Source organism: Oratosquilla oratoria, chromosome 15, assembly GCF_046742065.1.
Source record: "Oratosquilla oratoria isolate Oo_2021 chromosome 15, ASM4674206v1, whole genome shotgun sequence".
NCBI lineage: Eukaryota > Metazoa > Arthropoda > Malacostraca > Stomatopoda > Squillidae > Oratosquilla > Oratosquilla oratoria.
The window spans coordinates 38,370,588-38,392,187 of NC_134791.1; the positions used below are offsets into that span (position 1 = coordinate 38,370,588).

Consider the following 21,600-nt stretch of genomic DNA (forward strand, 5'->3'; position numbering starts at 1 on the left):
CATTTCCGAGTCTGGAAAATAAGACTGCCTACAGCTCTGATTTGCCTACGGCTCACGCTAGCTCAAACTAAACTCCTACAGCTCACGCTACACTCCTACAGCTCTGAATGGCTGAAAAACTAAGCACTCCTACAGCTCTGACTGGCTGAAAAAACTAGCACTCTCTCTACTGCTCCACTAGCTGGAAAACTAGGCACACTCCTATCTTCTCTCTAGCTAGAAAAAAAAACTAGCTATCTCTCTAACTGAAGCACTGGAACAAACACTCCTATCTGGAACTTCTCTGGTTCCGCTAACCTGATCCACGGCCGGAATTCCTTTCTCGGCTCTGCGGGACACGAACGAAGGGATCAATTCGCCCTACCTTGCTAAACTGGCTCAATCTATAGCTCTCACTAGCTAAAACCTAGTCACCCTCTACAGCTCACGCTAGCTGAAACTGACTGCTCGGGTTGGATCCAAATGCTGTGGGGACCAGCACCTTGTGTTTCTATCTCTCTTTCTCAACCGAGTCCCTGTTCGACGCGCCAGTGTCAGGGGGGTACAATTTATGGTTTGTATACTCGGTATTATTGAGAATTCGGGCGAGAGAGAAAGAAACACCAAGGTAACACTAACACGTGTTTTTATTGGATATAACACAGAGCACTATCCTATCTACTTCTCAAACACATATATAATAAATATCACCAGCGTGATGTCTACAAGACTACAAGTCTACATGTATACTACACTCCTCGCACTGCGGGCGCGAGGATCTCCTCGAGCGTAGTCTCCTTCTTCCGGACGAGTCCCCTTGTTGTCCTGGTGGACGGGCGCACGTCTCCTCCTTGTGTCCTGGTCCGACGAGTCCCCTTGTTGTCCTGGTGGACGGGCGCACGTCTCCTCCTGGTCTCCTGTTCCTCGTGGTCTCCTTCTGTCCCGGTGCCCTCCCTCCGTGGAACTGGGAGGGGGGGGGTCCGCCCTCAACGGCAGACGGCCGTAAAGTCTGTCTCCTCCTTCTGTCCTGGTGCCCCCCCCCCTCCGTGGAACTGGGAGTGGAGGGGGGGTCCGCCCTCAACGGCAGACGGCCGTAAGGTGTGTGTGTCGTCCCTCTCTGTCCTTCCCTCTTATACATCCGGGAGGGTGAGGGAGAGTGGGTGGTGGCGATCTGCGCATGCGCGTAACGACGGTAGTGACCCCGTAGTGACCAGTTGGCAGGCCTGAAAGCCAAGCATGACCTCACGCCACATTCCTCGGCAGGTCAGGTGCTCTGGTTCACCAGCACCAAGCTTCGTCTCGGGCCAAATCACGTGGTCGACGGGGGATGACCAAACGTCCGCGCGGACAGCCCTCCAAGTCTCGTCACGTGACCCACGTGACATACAAGTACTCCTCGTTTAACGACGACAATTGGGACCAGCGCGCCGTCGTTATTCGAATTGGTCGTTAAGCGAAAGTGTATACATATACATACATGTACTGTATGTACAATGTCCAGCAATACATGTATCTTTATTTTCGTGTATTTTCCCTCTTTTATACAGTACATTAAAGCTTTATTTACTGTTTATTTACAGTGGTTAGGTTCCTAAAATTACCGTATATGACCAAATCCGCGTATGCTGACATTCCATATTGAATACCGGGGTATTTTTTTAGTTTCGACCATGGGCGCAATATAGCAATAGAAAATTAATTATTAATTTTGTAAATTAAAATGTATCAACGTAATATGCAATTTTGTGGGCGAAAATGAAAGTAAAAAATACCTTGCTACAAGAAAATATGCTAATGAACGAAGTCGGGAGCATAGGCTCGGGACGCCACCTTGTCGTCTGCCAACGTCTCTCACGACGACGACAACGAGGACGAGCCGGATGACATTTAATTTGCAGGTAATGATTTATTAAACACAGGTTAAGTTAGAAGAATTAATTTATCATCCTTTCATTTCTTCGACATCGGCATCTAGTATAACAAACATGGTGTACCATTCGTCCGAAATGACTTCGTTACTTACGAAATGTGTTTTAGCATTTTTTTTTTCATTTCCGCTCACAAAATTGCATATTACGTTGATACATTATAATTTACAAAATTAATAATTAATTTTCTATTGTTATATTGCGCCCATGGTCGAAACTAAAAAGTTACCACTACCGGTATACACTGTACCCCAGGTAGTTTTTGCAGCTTGCAGGATGGTAATGTAGGCCTAAGCTTCAGAACACTTTACCTCACAGCTAATATCCACCGTACAAGTTCATTTATAACATCATACAAATTTGCCTCAGCCAACTTAATTATTGTACACGACGTCGTAACTTCGGGAGATTTACGTTAAACGACGTCATAAAGCCCGTCGTTACTCCGAGTTGTCGTTAACCGAGTAGGTCGTTAAATGAGGAGTACCTGTTCTATATTTGCTCTTTTCCAATCTTCTGGAACTTTTCCTTCTTTCGATGAACTGTTTATTAGACTATATATTTTGTCTGCCAGTTCATTCCTGCATTCTCTCAAAATCCAATTTGCCATTTCATCTGGTCCATGTGATTTTCTGACATCGAGATTACTCAAGTGTTTCTTTATTTCATTCCCTGATACTTCTATCTCTTTCATAGGGGGGGGGGGGCTTTCTCCTCCCACTTGATATCTCCAGGTTGTATGTTCTCCCTTGTAAACATCAATTTGAAATACATGTTCATAATTTCTGCCATTCTTATTTCCTCTGTGTATTCAACTCCTTGTCGTAATTTCAACAATTCATGTTTGTTTTTCAGTTTGTTTACAAATCCATAAAATAGTTTTGGTTGATCTTTATATTTTTCTATGACATCCTCTTCATATTTTCTCTTTTTTTCTCTACACACTTGTACATATTCATTTCTATAACTAGTATATATTTTGCATTTTTCAGGTCTTTTAACTTTCTTCAATTTTATCCAAACTTTATCCCTTTTGTCTTTTAACTCCCTACATCTTTTGTTGTGCCAACATTTTACAAATCCTTTTTCTTGTTTTTGTCTTGGAACATACTTTTCCACTCATTCCTTATAAATTTTTGTCAAGATTTCCCATTTCTCTTCTGTTGTTTCCTCCTTGTGTATCCTTTCCCAATCTGCTTCTTGAAAAAATTCTCTTATTTTATCAAAATTTGTTTTTCCATACATCAATCTTCCCTTTCTATATTATTCGTTTTTTTCCCATGTATTTTTCCTCATTTAATTCCAGTTCAACTAACATGTGGTCACTTTTACTTGATGTCTTATATTCAACCTTGTCCACTATTTCAGGTTCTGATGTGATTATTAGATCCAGTCTCAATGGTTCTTCCTCATTTCTATACCTAGTATTCTCTTGTATCCATTGTGTCATTGTCTGTTTTATGATCATATCAAGTAGTACATTTCCCCATAGGTCGTCTCCACCCTTCACTGTCATCTCTTCCCAGCAGATTTCTTTGCAATTAAAGTCACCCATTATAACTATCTTCCTCTATCTTCCATTATCTTAGTGTTATCCATGTGTCTTCTAACATATTTTTGTGTTCTCTTCCCACGAAGCCATTTTTAGGAGGCACATAATTTACCACAAACTTCCTGCTCTTCTTGTCCCTGTCCTCTATTTTAATCATAGTCATCTCCACTCTATTCTTTCCATATGTAACATTCCTCACATTTATATCCTTCTTAGTCAGGAACATAACTCCAACTCCTTGTTTTAATTTTCTGTTTCTAATCCAATGATTATATGCACCATGTCCTACACTGTTGGGTGGTAATGGACCTTTCAATTTTGTATCTACAATTCTCATTATGTCAGGTGTCTTTCCCATCAGGTAATCATTCAGTTCATTCAAGCCTGTTATTAATCATTTTTGAAATTTTTTCCTCTAGACTTGCTAATCAGAGGAGGTTGTCATCTCCTCCCTCATTAAATCCATAGAAATAATTATCTCCACTTTCTATTGTGCTACTCTTATCATATTTCTAATTTTAATGCCTTTACTGATTTGTTCAACTTCACCTATGTCATCAGCACATCTCTTGTTTACATTCCTTCTGACATCCAGGGTCCGTTCATCCCCTTCCTCATTTTCTTCCATTTTCCTCAATAATCCCTCCCCTTCTCCTTTTTCTTCACCTTCCCACTACACCACGATCTTTCCCCCTTCCCTACTAATACAACACAGGAACTCCCTCATTGTTGAAATCCACAAAAATTGGGTTTTTTCCAGAGTTCCAATATTTGCCGTCAATCCGACGATCGTGAGTGTGTATTTACCTAGTATTTTATGGGAAGGGGAGCTATGCTCGTGGTCCGTCTTCATATCTCATTTTATCTAAACTATTTTTAAATTCATGTATTGTTTTTGCATACACCACTTTCTCATCTAACTTGTTCCAAACGTCTATTACTCTGTGTGGAAAGCTATTCTTTTTCATATCTCTTACATAGCTGTCTTTCTTGATTTTCTTTCCGTGTCCTCTTGTATTTCTATCATCCCATTTTATTAGATCCTCTCTATCAATAATTTCTATGCCTTTCATGATTCTGTAAATAGTTATCAAATCTCCTCTCTTCTTTGCTCTAGTGTCTGTAGCTCAAGTTTTGCTAGTCTACACCTGATAGTTCTGAGAGTGTTGGTGCCAATTTTGTAATTGCTCTTTGTATTCTTTCAAAAAAAATTTATACATTTTTTTTGTACTTGGTGACCACATCGTTGCTGCATATTCCAATCTTGGTCTTATCAGAGTGATTAGTATTTTCTTCACCATTTCTTCATCCAGGTATGTAAATGCCACTTTGTTCTTATTAAATTATAAGTTTCTCAAAAAATCTTATATGTTTCTCCCAGGTCCTTCTCATTTTCAACTTTTTTTATTCCTTCTCCCAATTTATATGATCCTATTATTCTTTTTTGCTTTTTCCAAATTCCATTATACTACACTTTTTAGTATTGAACTCCATCTCCCACTACCTACTCCATTCCCATACTTTATTGAGATCACTCTGTAGTGACTCACAATCTTCTTCCGTGTTTACTTCTTTTTTTATAGTTTTGCATCATCTGCAAAGAAGCTCATATAACTTTCAATTTCTTCATCCATATCATTAGTATATATAGCAAACTTTATTGGGACCAGAACTGTTCCTTTTGGAACACCACTTATTACTTCATCCCAATTTGAGTGTTTGTCTCTTATCACTATCATTTTTCTTTCTTGAAAAAAGTCTTCCATCCATTTAAGCAGTTTGTCCTGTATTCCTCCTTCAGTTTCTAATTTCTTAACTTCTTATGTGGTACTTTGTCAAAAGCTTTTTTTAGGTCTAGAAATGCACAATCAGCCCATCCATCTCTTTCTTGTATTATATCTATTAGCCTTGAATAGAAACATATTAAATTGGTGACGCATGATCGTCCTTGTCTGAATCCAAATTGCCTTGGATTTAGCACATTTTTTTCTAAATATTACCCATCTACTTTTGACAATTCTTTCACAAAGTTTTGCAATTGTACTTGTTAGAGAGACTGATCTATAGTTGGTAGGGTCTTCTTTATTTCCCCCTTTATATATAGGTACTATATTTGCTTTTTTCCAATCTTTTGGAACTTTTCCTTCTTTCAAGGAACTGTTTATTATGCTATGTATTTTGTCTGCCAGTTCATTCCTGCATTCTTTCAAAATCCAGTTTGCTATTTCATCTGGTCCATGCGATTTTCTGACATCGAGATTACTCAAGTGTTTCATTATTTCATTCTTTGTTACTTCTATTTCTTTCATAGGGGGGACTTTCTCTTCCCATTCAATCTCTCCAGGTTGTATGTTCTCCCTTGTAAACACTGATTTAAAATGCTTGTTCATAATTTCTGCCATTTCTATTTCCTCTGTGTATTCAACTCCTTGTCTTAATTTCTCCAAATCTTGTTTGTTTTTCAGTTTGTTGTTTACAAATCTGTAAAATAATTTTGGTTGATCTTTACATTTTTCAATGACATCTTTTTCATATGTTCTCTTTTTCTCTCTGCACGCTTGTACATATTCATTTCTATAACAAGTATATATTTTCCATTTTTCAGGTCTTTTGTATTTCTTCAATTTGGTCCAGGCTTTATCTCTTTTGTTTTTTAACTCCCTACAACTTTTGTTGTACCAGCACTTTACATATTCTTTTTCTTGTTTTTGTCTTTGGACATATTTTTCCACTCCTTTTTTATAAATTTTTGTCAAAATATTCCATTTCTCTTCCACTGTTGTTTCTTCTTTGTATATTCCTTCCCAGTTTTCTTTTTGAAAGAATTATCTTATTTTTTTATTTTTATTTCTTTTATTATACATCATTCTTCCTCTTCTATATTGTTCATTTCATTTCATGCATTTTTCCTCGTTTAGTTCCAGTTCAATCAATATGTGGTCACTTTTACTTATTGGGGTCTTGTATTCAATCTTTTCCACTATTTAAGGTTCAGATGTGATTATTAGGTCTAGTCTCGATGGTTCTTCATTTCTATACCTAGTGTTCGCTTGTATCCATTGTGTCATTGTATGGTCAATAATCATCTCTAGTAGAACATTTCTCCATGAGTCGCCTCCAACCTTTACTGTCATCTCTTCCCAGCAGACTTCTTTGCAATTAAAGTCACCCATCATAACTATTCTTCCTCCATCTTCCATTATCTTATTTAATGTTATCCTTGTGTCCTCTAACATACTTTTATGTTCACTCTCTTCCCACGAGGCTGTTTTTGGAGGCACATAATTTATCACAAACTTTCTGCTCTTCTTATCTCTGTCTTCCACTTTGATCATAATCATCTCTACTCTATTCTTTCCATATGTGACACTCCTCATGTTTATATCTTTCTTAGTCAGGAACATAACTCCACCTTGTTTTGTCTCTCTGTTTCTAATTCAATAATTATATACATCATGTCCTACACTGTTGGATGGTAGTGGACCTTTTAAATTAATTTCTACAATTCCCATTATGTCCGGTTCTTTTTCCTTCAGATAATCATTCAGTTCATTCAATCCTGTTATTAATCCATCTATATTTGTGTAAGACACTTTTAATTTTCTGCTACTTCCATTGTATTTTCTGTTTCCCTTTTGTTTTTCTCAGGTATGGCCCATCTCACTTTCATATTCACTACTCTCCAATAGAATTTCTCTTTTTCTGTCTTTGTTCTGTTCTCGTTTTTTTCCTTAGCTTCTTGTCTTTTAATTTTTTCCTCTCCCTCTATTCATTTCTCTTTTTATCCATACCTTTTCATATTGTTCACTGTTTGCTAGTTTCCCTGTTTTGGACAAGATATTCTCTGCCGTCGTTTGTGACCTGAATTTAATCTTAATTGGTCTGGTCTTATCTGTACTATACTTTGTGAGTCTATACATCGCTTCAATTTGTTTCATGATTTCAGGTTGATCTTCCTGAACTAATTCTAGTAAACTGCTTACTTTTTCTTTTTCCTCTTTGATTCTTGTGGTTCTATTAATATTATACTTCTCTTCCATTCCCAATATAATTATACATTTCTTTTTATCTGCTAAGTCTCTTACTATATTCTCCTTCTGTTTCATCACTTAAATAACTGAGTCTTCAGTTTGTTCTTTCATTTGCTGTTTAATTATGTCAGTAAATGCAACTTTACTGTTTTGGATTTTTTTCCAACCCTGTGCTTCTTTTGCTATGGATTCTTTATTCTCTTTGTTCTTCTTTAATTCCTCATTCTCCTCTTTTACTTCTTTTAACTGTCTTTTTAATTCTTCTATTTCTTTAGTTAAGTTTTTGTTCACCTCTAATTCTTCCAATTTGTCAGCTCCCTGCGTAATCTCTGCCACCTTACTGAACCTACTCTCCCAATGTTCGGTCATTTTCTCAAGTTTTTCCTCTAGTCTTGCTAATCGGGGGAGGTTGGTATCCCCCCCCCTCATTAAATCCCTGGAAATTATTATTCTCACCTTCCATTGTGCTGCTCTTATCTATATTCCTAATCTTTACATTTTTGTTAATCCCTTCTCCAAAATCATTGGTCCTTCGCTTGTTTACAAGACGCCTGGCCTCCTGGACCAAGTCCTTCTCTTCCTCATTTCCTTCCATTTCCCTCAGTAATCCCTCCCCTTCTCCTTTTTCCTCACCTTCCCACTACACCACGAGCTTTCCCCTTCCCTGTAAATACAATAAGGTACTTCCTTGACGTTGAGATCCATGAAAATTTAATTTTTTCTTCGGAACTCCAATCTTCGCCGTCCATCCAACGAATGTATTTACCTAGTTTATTTTACGGGAAGGGGAGCTATGCTCGTGGTGTCCCGTCTTCATATCTCATTTTATCTAAACTATTTTTAAATTTATATATTGTTTTTGCACACACCACTTTCTCATCTAACTTGTTCCAACTGTCTATTAATCTGTGAGGAAAGCTGTTCTTTTTCACATCTCTTATATAGCTGTCTTTCTTGATTTTCTTTCCGTGTCCTCTTGTATTTCTATCATCCCATTTTATCAGATTCTCTCTATCAATAATTTCTATGCCTTTCATGATTCTGTAAATAGCTATCAAATCTCCTCTCTCTCTTTGCTCTAGTGTCTGTAGCTCAAGTTTTGCTAGTCTCTCTTCATATGATAGTTTTGAGAGTGTTGGTGCCAATTTTGTAATATCTCTTTGTATTCTTTCAAGTTTTTTTATACATTTTTCTGTACTTGGTGACCATATCAGTGCTGCATATTCCAGTCTTGGTCTTATCAGAGTGATTAGAATTTTCTTCATCATTTCTTCATCCAGGTATGTAAATGCCACTTTGATTGTTCTTATTAAGTTATAAGTTTCTCCAAAAATCTTATTTATATGTTTCTCAGGTGACATATTATTCATAAAAATGACTCCCATGTCCTTCTCATTTTCTACTTTTTTTATTCCTTCTCCCAATTTATATGATCCTGTTATTCTGTTTTTGCTTTTTCCAAATTCCATTATACTACACTTTTTAGTGTTGAACTCCATCTCCCACTTCCTACTCCATTCCTGTACTTTATTTAGATCACTCTGTAGTGACTCACAATTTTCTTCCGTGTTCACTTTTTTTAACAGTTTTGCATCATCTGCAAAGAAGCTCATATAATTTTCAATTCCGTCATCCATATCATTAATGTATATAGCAAACATTATTGGGTCCAGAACTGTTCCTTGTGGAACACCGCTTATTACTTCATCCCATTTTGAGTGTTTGTCTCTTATCACTACTCTCATTTTTCTTTCTTGAAAAAAGTCTTCCATCCATTTAAGCAGATTGTCCTGTATTCCTCCTTCAGTTTCTAATTTCTTAAGCAACTTCATATGTGGTACTTTGTCAAAAGATTTTTTTAGGTCTAGAAATGCACAATCAGCCCATCCATCTCTTTCTTGTATTATATCTATTAGCCATGAATAGAAACATATTAAATTGGTGACGCATGATCGTCCTTGTCTGAATCCAAATTGCCTTGGATTTAGCACGTTTTTTTCTAAATATTTTACCCATCTACTTTTGAATTTTTTTTCACATATTTTTGCTATTGTACTTGTGAGAGAGATTGGTCTGTAGTTGGTAGGGTCTTCTTTATTTCCCCCTTTATATATAGGTACTATATTTGCTTTTTTCCAATCTTCTGGGACTTTTCCTTCTTTCAAGGAACTGTTTATTATGCTATGTATTTTGTCTGCCAGTTCATTCCTGCATTCTTTCAGTATCCAGTTTGCTATTTCATCTGGTCCATGCGATTTTCTGACATCAAGATTACTCAAGTGTTTCAATATTTCATTCTTTGTTACTTCTATTTCTTTCATGGGGGGGACTTTCTCTTTCCATTCGATCTCCTCAGGTTGTATGTTCTCCCTTGTAAACACTGATTTAAAATGCTTGTTCATAATTTCCGCCATTTCAATTTCCTCTGTGTATTCAACTCCTTCTCTTAACCCCTTCACTCCGGGACTTAAATCTCACGGGCAGCAGCATATGCCAGCCGTACGACGTGTCGTAATAATACTCGCATCATAAAATATAGTCACCGCTTATATTGATCGTTCTCTCTTTCACCCGTGAATTTTGAAAACCACAGAGAATGGGATTAAGGATATATTAGGGAGAATGTAAAAATGCAGGGGCGACTACAATAAATATAATCAAGACGCCGATATGGCAGGGTCGCGAATCCACTTGCTCCTCATGATGCCTACGTGTGTGGCACCGTATGGTAGGGGTTAATTTCTCCAAATCTTGTTTGTTTTTCAGTTTGCTGTTTACAAATCTGTAAAATAGTTTTGGTTGATCTTTACATTTTTCTATGACATCTTTTTCATATTTTCTCTTTTCCTCTCTGCACGCTTGTACATATTCATTTCTATAACAAGTATATATTTTCCATTTTTCAGGTCTTCTGTCTTTTTTCCATTTGGTCCAAGCTTTATCTCTTTTGTCTTTTAACTCCCTACAACTTTTGTTGTACCAGCACTTTACATATTCTTTTTCTTGTTTTTGTCTTTGGACATATTTTTCCACTCCTTTTTTTTTTTTTTTTTTTTTATACATTTTTGTCAAAATATTCCATTTCTCTTCCACTGTTGATTCTTCTTTGTATATTCCTTCCCAGTTTTCTTTTTGAAAGAATTCTCCTATTTTATCAAAGTTTATATTTTCATACATCATTCTTCCTTTTCTATATTAATTTCTTTTCATGTATTTTTCCTCATTTAGTTCCAGTTCAATCAGTATATGGTCACTTTTACTTATTGGTGTTTTATATTCAATCTTTTCTACTATTTTATGTTCAGATGTGATTATTAGGTCTAGTCTCGATGGTTCTTCTTCATTTCTATACCTAGTGTTCTCCTGTATCCAGTGCGTCATTGTATGGTCAATAATCATCTCGAGTAGAACATTTCCCCGTGAGCCGTCTCCACCCTTTACTGTCATCTCTTCCCAGCAGACTTCTTTGCAATTAAAGTTGCCCATCATAACTATTCTTCCTCCATCTTCCATTATCTTATTTAATGTTATCCTTGTGTCCTCTAACATACTTTTATGTTCACTCTCTTCCCACGAGGCTGTTTTTGGAAGCACATAATTTATCACAAACTTTCTGCTCTTCTTATCTCTGTCTTCCACTTCGATCATAACCATCTCTACTCTATTCTTTCCATATGTGACACTCCTCATGTTTATATCCTTCTTAGTCAGGAACATAACTCCACCCCCTTGCTTTGTCTCTCTGTTTCTAATCCAATAATTACATGTGTCATGTCCTACACTGTTGGGTGGTAGTGGACCTTTTAATTTCGTTTCTACAATTCCGATTATGTTCGGTTCTTTTTCTTTCAGATAATCATTCAGCTCATTCAGTCCTGTAATTAATCCGTCTGTGTTAGTGTAAGACACTCTTAGTTTTCTGCCACTTCCATTGTATTCTCTGTTTCCCTTTTGTTTTTCTCTAGTATGTCGAATTTCCTTACTTTCATATTCACTACTCTCCAATAGAATTTCTCTTTTTCTGACTCTGTTCTGTTCTCGTTTTTTTCCTTAGCTTGTTGTCTTTTCATTTTTTCCTCCCTTCTTTCCTCTTTATTCATTTCCCTTTTTATCCATACCTATTTATATTGTTCACTTGCTGCTAGTTTCCCTGTTTTTGATAAGATATTCTTTGCCGTTGTTTGTGACCTGAATTTAATCTTAATTGGTCTGGTCTTATCTGTACTATACTTTCCGAGTCTAAACTTCTCTTCAATTTGTTTCATGATTTCAGGTTCATCTTCCTGAACTAATTCTAGTAAACTGCTTACTTTTTCATTTTCTTCATTGATTCTTGTGGTTCTATCTGGGTTGTGTTTCTCTTCCATTCCTAATATAATTATACATTTCTTTTTATCTGCTAAGTCTCTTACTATATTCTCCTTCTGTCTCATCACTTTAATAACTGAGTCTTCAGTTTGTTCTTTCATTTGCTGTTTAATTATGTCAGTAAATGCAACTTTACTGTTTTCTTGGATTGTCTTCCAACCCTTCTTTAGCTATGGCCTCTTTGTTTACTTTATTATTGCTCTTTAATTCTTCATTCTCCTCTTTTACTTCTTTTAACTGTCTTTTTAGTTCTTCTATTTCCTTAGTTAAGTTTTTGTTTGCCTTCTCTAGTTCTTCCAATCTTTCAACCCTTTGCGCAATTTCTAACATTCTACCGAACCTACTCTCCCAATGTTCGGTCATTTGTTCAAGTTTTTGTTCTAGTCTTGCCAGTCGGGGGAGGTTGATATCCCCCCCCTCTCATTAAATCCCTGGAAATTATTATCCTCACCTTCTATTGTGCTGCTCATATCTATGTTTCTAATCTTTACATTTTTGTTAGACCCTTCATTGTCACTAAATTGATCCGGTCCGGGTTTGTTTACATGGCGTCTGCCTGCCTGGACCAAGTCCTCTCCTTCCTCATTTCCTTCCATTTCCCTCAGTAATCCCTCCCCTTCTCCTTTTTCCTCACTTTCCCCCTAAACCACAAACAGTCCCCTTCCCTGCAAATACAATAGGTACTACCTTTGCGTTGAGATCCACGAAAATTTCACTTTTTCTTCAGGACGTCAATCCTCGTCGTCTGTCCGACGTAAGTGTGTGTGTGTGGTATTAGAGTGTTGTTGATATAGTGATGAGGTATATATTTATATTCTTTTGTCCAGTTGCCAAAAAGTGTTGCTATAGATTTGGCTGGGGCTATTTTGAATTTGTTTATAATGAACCATGTGTTGAGTGTACCAAGGTACGGCTGTATTATTTCAGCAGCTTTGTCTGTGTTACAATGTGTACATGTGATTGTTATAGTGTCTGCATAGGAAGAGATTTGTATTTTTGAGGTATCTGGTGTGGGTATATCATGCATGTATAGATTAAAGAGTGTGGGGAATAGAACTGAGCCCTGTAGTACTCCATTCTTTATGTTCCTGGTGTGTGATGATTGGCCATTATATAACACATAAGCATTCCTGCCTACCAGATAATTGGCCAGCCATTTTTTTTTTTTTTTAATATTGTGCATGTCTGTGCATATTTTGTTTGTTAGATTGTGGCAGGGGATAGCATCAAAAGCTTTACTGATATCTAATGTTATGAGAAGTGTTCTATGATGGGGACTATTTGAATTGATATATACATATACCCTACCAAAGGCTTTTTCCCCCTTACAAGGGGGGAAAAAAACACTCCCACTCCCCTCCACCCTCTTCCCTCCCTCTTATCTTGGAACCTCCTGGATGATGGGTCATCCCTGCATCTCACCCACTGCCCTGGATCAGAAACAGTGTCGCAAGACACAGCATATCCATATACAACCATTCTCCATTCACCTTTGTCTTCTGTCCTCTCTCGTCCTACCTCAACAGACATTCCCCTCTTCCCCAAAGCCCCCTTTACCCCATCTATCCATCTCATCCTAGGTCGACCCCTCATGTTCACTCCTTCCACACCTCTTTCACTAGTCTTTCTTCTCTCATTCCTTTCATGTGTCCAAACCATCCCAATACTCTTTCATCAACCCTGTCTCCCAAACTTGATGTGTTTCTATTCAGGACTAATGGATATAATACAAGAAAGAGATGGATGGGCTGATTGTGTATTTCTAGACCTGAAAAAAAGCTTTTGATAAGGTGCCTCATAAGAAATTTATAAAGAAATTAGAAACTGCAGGAGGAATACAGGGCAAACTACTGAAGTGGATGGAAGACTTCTTGCATGAAAGAAAAATAAGAGTGGTGATAAGAGAAACATTCTAATTGGGATGAAGTGGTTAGTGGAGTTCCACAAGGAACAGTACTGGCCCCAATAATGTTTGGTATATATATTATATGGATAAAGGAATTGAAAGTTATATGAGCTTCTTTATGGACGATGACAACTGCTGAAAAAAGTGAACACTGAAGAAGATTGTGAGTCACTGCCAAGTGATCTCAATAAAGTATGGGAATGGAGTAGGTAGTGGGAGATGGAGTTCAACATTAAGAAGTATAGTATAATGGAATTTGGAAAAAGCAAAAAAAGAATAGTGGGATCATATACATTGGGAGAAGAAGAAATTAAAAAAGTGGAAAATGAGAAGGACCTGGGAGTCATTATTATGAAAATGTCCCCTGAGAAACATATAAAAAAAAAAATTGGAAAACTTATAATTTAATAAGAACAATCAAAGTGGCATTTACATACCTGGACGAAGAAATGGTGAAGAAAATACTAGTCGCTTTGATAAAACCAAGATTGGAGTATGCAGTGATGACGTGGTCACCAAGTACAAAAAAAATATATAACAAAACTTGAAAGAATACAAAGAGCTGTTGCTTTTACAGGGGAGGTAGGGCAACTATTTAGGAGAAGATAGGCAATAAAAGCATGATGGTATACAATATATCTTTTTCCTTTTTTCAGGTTCAAAGCATGATTACAGTGGATTTTGGTAAAATTGAAGCATGGGCAGTCATGAAGTTCCTCTTCTTGCAAGGCAAAGGGGTGGTGGAAATCCATGGCGAGATGAAGGATGTATTGAAGGATGACTACCCATCATACTATACAGTGAAAATGTGGGTGTCAAGGTTTCAAACTGGTCATTTCGAGGTCACAGATGAACCCCAGTCAGGACGGCCAACTTCCGCAACCACAGAGGAGAAAGCCGACGCCGTGCACATCATGATTCTCGAGAGCCGCCAGATTTCAGCTAAAGTCATAGCTGAGACTCTATGGATTTGCCACGAAAGAGTTGGCCACATCATCCACAACATTCTGGACATGAGAAAGCTTTCTGCAAAATGGGTGCTGAAATGCCTGATCACAGATCAGAAGCACATCAGAGTGACAACATCAAAGGCAATTTTGGACCGGTTTGCAGCGGGGATGGCCAATTTTATAGCTCGTTTAGTCACCATGGATGAAACTTGGCTTCATCACTACTCGTATGATCCCCTGACCAAGCAGCAATCAATGAAGTGGTGACACAGTGGTTCACCACGTCCCAAGAAGTTTCGGACCCAGAAGTCTGCTGGAAAGGTATTTGCTTCAATGTTCTGGGACAAAGATGGATTACTCCTCATAAAATACCTGCCCAAAGGGTTGTACCATCAACGCAAAATACTACATGTCTATGTTGGATGAATTGCATGAAGCATTGAAGCAGAAATGCCATGCTGTCCTCTTTTTGCAGGACAATGCACCAGCACACACAGCACATGAAACTCTACGGAAAATACGTGACTTAGGATTAGAATTGGTAGACCACTCATCTTACTCCCCAGACCAGTACCTTCCATCAAGTTCACTCCTAACTGCAGTGGCCAAGAATTCTGCTATTCTTGGAAGCATGGGAAACTAAGAGCAACTGCATAAACGGGTGCATTGATCTCAATCCTATTTATCTAGGAACAAGGAGTAACGCAGTCTAATTCCTTTATTCTGTTTTCCAGTCTCAGTCTTGCTTTACGACCTGACATTTGTTCACCTGATGCCTTTTGTCCGACCTCCTTTCTTGAAAGTGGTCTCCCAGTGCACCTTTTCAACTCCCCCTTCCCATGACTTTTGTCCTCCTTTTCCAGTTTTAGTCACTTCCTTTTTTTTTTTTTTTTTTCCTCTCTTCTGCTCTATCTTTCTTTTTTATCTTTATTGGATCTTTTATTTGTTTGATTGTAATGTAGTTGTTTGTTATTGAGACCTGCACCTCCTTCTGTTCCCCCTTCTTTGCGGACATTTGATCCACCTTCATTTGCGTCTTTGGACTATATTCTGTTGTTTTTACATTTGGGGTTACGTTTTGTTGCTTTTTTGCCACTTGTATTATGTTCACAACCATGTAACTTGTTTATTTCTATTTGTATTTGTATTTTTTGGTATCAATATTCAATTTCAATTGCAGTGTATTTTGTTTGGTTCTTATATTTTTGTCTCATTGTAATTTGTTATTTGTTCTTGACACTTCTTTGCGGACATTTGATCCACCTCCATTTGCGTCTCTGTCCTATGTTCTGATGTTTTTATGTCAGTATTACGTATTGATGCTTTTGCTACACTTGTTTTATGTTCACAGCCATGTAAATTTTTATTTATTTTATTTTCATTTGGTACCAATATTTCATTTCAATTGTAGTGTATTTAATATTGTAAAGAAGTATGCTTGAACATGTGATTGAGAGTGTGAACCTTTCCCAGGTTACTACTTTGACGATTTATAAGGAGTTCACAGTCTTGTAACCATTATACCCCCTGAAGACAATTCCTGGACGGGAATCAAAACGTCAAGCAAATAAACCCTTCAATTGAGTCTGGTGTTTACAGTTTTCCAATATGGATCCCAGACTCCCATATATATATATATATATATATATATATATATATATATATATATTTATATATATATATATATATATATATATATATATATGTGTGTATTTGTTTTTCCAGAGCAATCCTTGAAGAGAAAGCAGATTTGTACCAGAAGTTGCATAGTGGGGTTGAAGTACTTGAAAATGATTCATTGAATGAGAAGTTCCTCATCAATTTCCAGGTGATCCTATTGTCCATATTTTTAGTACCTGTTTATAAAAGCAAATGTTTAAATGTAAAGTATCTGACATGGGGTGTGTTCTATATAAACTATATATATATATATATATATATATATATATATATATATATATATATATATATATATATATATATTTAAGCACTACTGTGTATTATAACTTTAGGTGTATATTCTTATTTCTTCTGTCCACAGAAAAAAATTATTGACAAAGTTCTTCATAAGAAAAAGTTTGAGGAAGAGAAGAAGCAAGGGGAATTAGAAAAGGAGAATCCTGATGAATATCTTGCTGATGGGCCAGAGGATGAATGGTATGTTTCAAGATGTGGTGTTTAGTATAATTACAAGTCCTTAATTTGCATTGTGAATGGGTGATAAACTGATGCAGCCTGAAGGGATTTATCCACATCTGCATTTATTCATAAGGGGACAAGGAGGGTGGGTCATCATGTAAACAAAGTAGTGGGAGTAGTCCAGCTTTGGCTGTGGGGACATTCTCTGTGAGATCGACAAACACATATCTGAAATTCAAAGGTCAATCTGAACAATCATTCAGGAGATATGACTTCAGATATTTTGAGGTCATATGAAAGGTCACTAACATTTGGTGACCAATAACTAGGGTGATAAAAGTCATAGTTAAATGTATATATATTTAGAATCAGAAAAAAAACAAGGAATTCAAATATCAGAGTTTTAGAACTCTAGGGTTGAAAAATTTAATAAAATCCTACTTTATCAAAAATTTGAGGTCAAGATTTGACCTCTGGGGTATCAAAATTGAATTAAAACTTATACATACATACATACATCATACATACATACATACAAACATATACCAAAGGCTTTCTTCCCCATCACACAGGAGGTAGTCAAAAAACAAAGGAATAGAAACCACTCCCACCCATTCTATCCCCTACATGCTTCACTCCCTACTACCCTCTTCCTTCCCTCTTATCTTGGCACCTCCTGGATGACGGGTCATCCCTGCATCTTGTCCACAAGACACAGCACATCCACAGCAAGGCTGTTACATTAATTCAGCGAACCCCCTTCTCTGTCCCCTCATGCAGAAAAGGAGAAGACGGGGAGAAATCCCTTCGGGCTGCATCAATTTATTTCTCATACTCCCTCACCCCCCATCCCCCACCCACTCCCCCTCATGCATCACAGCATCATCCATACACAACCCTTCTCCATTCACCCCTATCTTCTGTCCTCTCCCATCCTTCCTCAACAGACATTCCCTCTTCCTTAAAGCCCCCTTTACCCCATCCATCCATCTCATCCTAGGTCAACCCCTCATGTTCACTCCTTCCACTTCTGTCTTCCACACCTCTTTTACTAGTCTTTCTTCACTTATTCTTTCCATGTGTCCAAGCCATCCCAATATTCTTTCATCAATCCTATCTCCCAACTCCCTTTCCACCCCTGTTCTCCTCCCCACCTCATTTCTCTATCTAGCCTAGTAACCCCTGTCATACTCAGGCACCTCGTCGTAAACACATTCAAATTCCTCCTCTCTTCCTCTTATGTTCCATGTTTCTGCCCCATACAGTGCTATCGGCACAATCACTCCTTCATACAATCTCCTTTTAGCATCCATTCCCAAATGTCTATTTCTCATTACACTTTTTAATCCCCCAAGGCATTTATTCTGTGGTGTACTGTGGCAAATGCAGGATACGAGGTTACATACGAAAGAAAGGAGAATACAGCATGACGCAAATTCTGTAGAAATAGCATTTGTATACCTACAAAGTTTGTTCCATAAATCGATATGTTATTAAAAACTCCTGTTTACTCACGTACAAGTGTATTATTGTGTTAAATATTGAAAATGTGTGTACCCATTGCTATGTTTGTTTGGGCCTGTGTTGCTGTGATCGGATGGAAATAATTATTTCTTCACTTCTGTTTAATTTCATAACATTTCATACATACATACATACATACATACATATACCAAGGCTTTTTCCCCCTTACTATGGAGGTAGCCAAAAAGGAAAAGGCGTAAAAAATTCCCACCCATTCCATCCCTGAAAACACTCCACACCCCTCCACCCTCCCTCCCATCTTAGCACCTCCTAGATGCACCCTGTCCACTGCCCTGGGTCAGAAGCAGTGTCGCAAGACACAGCACATCCACAGCAAGGCCGCTTCATTAAATCGGCGACCCCCCCTCTCCGTCCCCCCATATAAAGGAGAGGACGGGGAGAGTGAGTGGAAGCGCGCTTCTTCTTTTCTACACCCATCCCTCCACCACCCTCTCACTAGTAAGTGAAGAGATAGGTAAACGTGTAGTGGAGTGGAAGGAGGTTTCCTCAAGGATAATGTGGAAGAAGGTGAAACTGGGAAAGGAGATGTGGGTTTTTGTAAGTGCATATGGGCCTGGCAGTGAGAAGAGTGTAGAAGAAAGGGAGGCCTTTTGGATAGATTTAAATGAGTGCATAGAGGGTTTAGGGAGAAGGGTAAATGTAATAGTACTGGGAGACCTTAATGCTAGGGTAGGAAAGGATCCAATTGATGGAGTGGTTGGGAAATGTGGAGTTCCAGGAAAAAAATCGTAGTGGAGAGCTGATGGTGGAAATGTGTCTAGAAAGAGAGTTGATGATAGCAAATACAGTGTTTTGGAAGAAAGTCAAGCACAAGTAACATTTCACACACTTGTAATTAATATTTTTAGAATTTATACTTATAATATTTTCCCCATGTCTGTTTGTCAATCTGTTATCTAATTGGTCCACGTTGGCAAAGCTCCCACAATGCTCTGCTATGTTACCTATAAATAGAGCTAATAAATGCAGGTGACAGACAGTCTCTGTGAAGAAGTCAACCGCTGCATAACCCGAACCTCTTAGTCATTTCTCCTTATCCCTGGCTCCCACCACAATTCGCTTCTTTCAATCTACATTCTACATTCTACCTCCACCACTTCCTTTTTTGCCACATTTGCACTCAAGTATCTAAAACTATCCACTTCCTCCAGTCTCCCTTACTACTCACTTCCAGTCTGCTGCCACTTTTTCCCCTTGTACATCTCATCACCTTACTTTTACCCACATTTATCTTCAACTTCCTTCTTTCACACACTTTCCCAAACTCTGTCACTAACTTCCTCAGTCCCTTCTCTGATCCTGCTACAAGTGCAGTGTCATCCACAAAACCAAAGGCTTTTTCCCCCATACAAGGGAGGTAATCAAAAAACAAAAGCATAAAAAACCAATCCCACCCATTTCATCCCTACACACTCCACCCCCATCCACCCCTCTCCTTCCCTCTTTTCTTGGCTCCTGGATAGCGGGTCAACCCTGCATCTTGGCCAGGGCCCTGGGTCAGAGGCAGTGTTGTGAGACACAGCACATCCATGGCAAGGCTTTATTAAATTGGCAACCCCCACTCCCTGTCTCCTCATGCAGAAATGGAGAAGACGGAAAGAAATCCCTTTCAGCTGCATCAATTTATTTTTCACACATCCCCCACCCCTATCCCCCACCCACTCCTCTCTTACATCACAGCATCATCCAAACACAACAATTCTCCATTTATCCCTGTCGTCTGTCCTCTCTTGTCCTTCCTCAACAGACACTCCCCTCATTCCCAATGCCCCTTTTACCCCATCCATCCATCTCATCCTTGGTCACCCCCATCATGTTCATGCCTTCCACCTCTGCCTTCCACACCTATTTTACTAATCTTTCTTCACTCATTCTTTCCATGTGACCAAACCACCCCAATACTCTTTCATCCACCCTATCTCCCAACTCCCTTTCCACCCCCGTTCTCCTCCTCACCTCCTCATTTCTCTGTCTATCTCTGTGGGAGAATCAGTTAAGGAGATGGATCTCCTAGAAATAGAAAGTCAGTGGAAACAAGAACAAGAAATTCAGAAAATAACATTTAAAGAAATAGTACAACAGCAGGTAGATTAAAAAGCTAAAGAAATGGTAATTAAAGTAATTAAAGAAAAGGAAAACTGGGTAAGAAACACAGTGGATTAAAAGTGCATTACAGTTTACGGTATTAAAGGAAAACATAATGTATACAAATACCTCAGAGAAAAAGAAGATAAAGAAATTGGAAAGGAAATTCTGAAAGAGGTTCAAGAAGAGGGACAAGAATTGAACAAAGACATCGAGGAGATGCATAGGATGGGAGAATACTCTAGAGAAAAACACTACAGGCCACTAAAAATCAAACTAAGGACTCAAATGATAGCTGAAGAGGTACTATCAAAAGCAGCAAAGCTAGCAAATAGTGAAAATTATAAAAATGTATGGATAAAAAAGGAAATGAGCGATGAGGAAATAGAGAAAGAAAAGGCACTTAGAAATGAAGCAAATGAAAAAAACAAGAAAAGAATGGAGACTGAAAAGAATTTTTTGAGAGTATTGGACCTGAAGCTGAGAAAATGGTACATACATATACCAAGGCTTTTTCCCCCTTACAAGGGAGGTAGCCAAAAAGGAAAAGGCATAAAATCATTCCCACCCATTCTACCCCTGAATACACTCCACACCCCTCCACCCTCCCTCTTATCTTAGCACCTCCTGGATGATGGGTCATCCCTGCACCTTGTCCACTGCCCTGGGTCAGAAGCAGTGTCACAAGACACAGCACATTCACAGCAAAGCCGCTTCATTAAATTGGTGACCCCCCCTCTCCGTCCCCCCATTGCATAAAAGGAGAAGACGGGGAGAAATCCCTTTGGGCTGCGTCAAATTTTGCTCACACATACTACCTCACCCCCCATCCCCCCGCACATTCCACCTCATGCATCACAACATCCTCCATATACAACCATTCTCCATTCACCCCTGTCTTCTGTTCTCTCCCATCCTTCCTCAACAGACATTCCCCTCTTCCCCAAAGCCCCTTCATCCCATCCATCCACTTCATCCTAGGACGTCCCCTCATGTTCACTCCCTCCACATCTGCCTTCCATACCTCTTTTACTAGTCTTTCTTCACTCATTCTTTCCATGTGTCCAAACCATCCTAATATTCTTTCATCAACCCTATCTCCCAACTCCCTTTCCAC

General features: G+C 38.3%; 1 protein-coding gene across 6 annotated transcripts in view; it reads left to right on the forward strand.

Annotated features, from left to right (window-relative positions):
- The window catches only part of LOC143033412 (coiled-coil domain-containing protein 174), a 168,560-nt gene that overhangs the window by 88,624 nt on the left and 58,336 nt on the right, over positions 1-21,600 (forward strand). For all 6 annotated transcript variants that reach the window (XM_076198811.1, XM_076198816.1, XM_076198813.1 and 3 more), the window contains 2 exons: positions 16,440-16,542; positions 16,756-16,871. In XM_076198811.1, the coding sequence (XP_076054926.1) occupies positions 16,440-16,542; positions 16,756-16,871 (219 nt within the window). The remainder of the gene's footprint in view (positions 1-16,439; positions 16,543-16,755; positions 16,872-21,600) is intronic.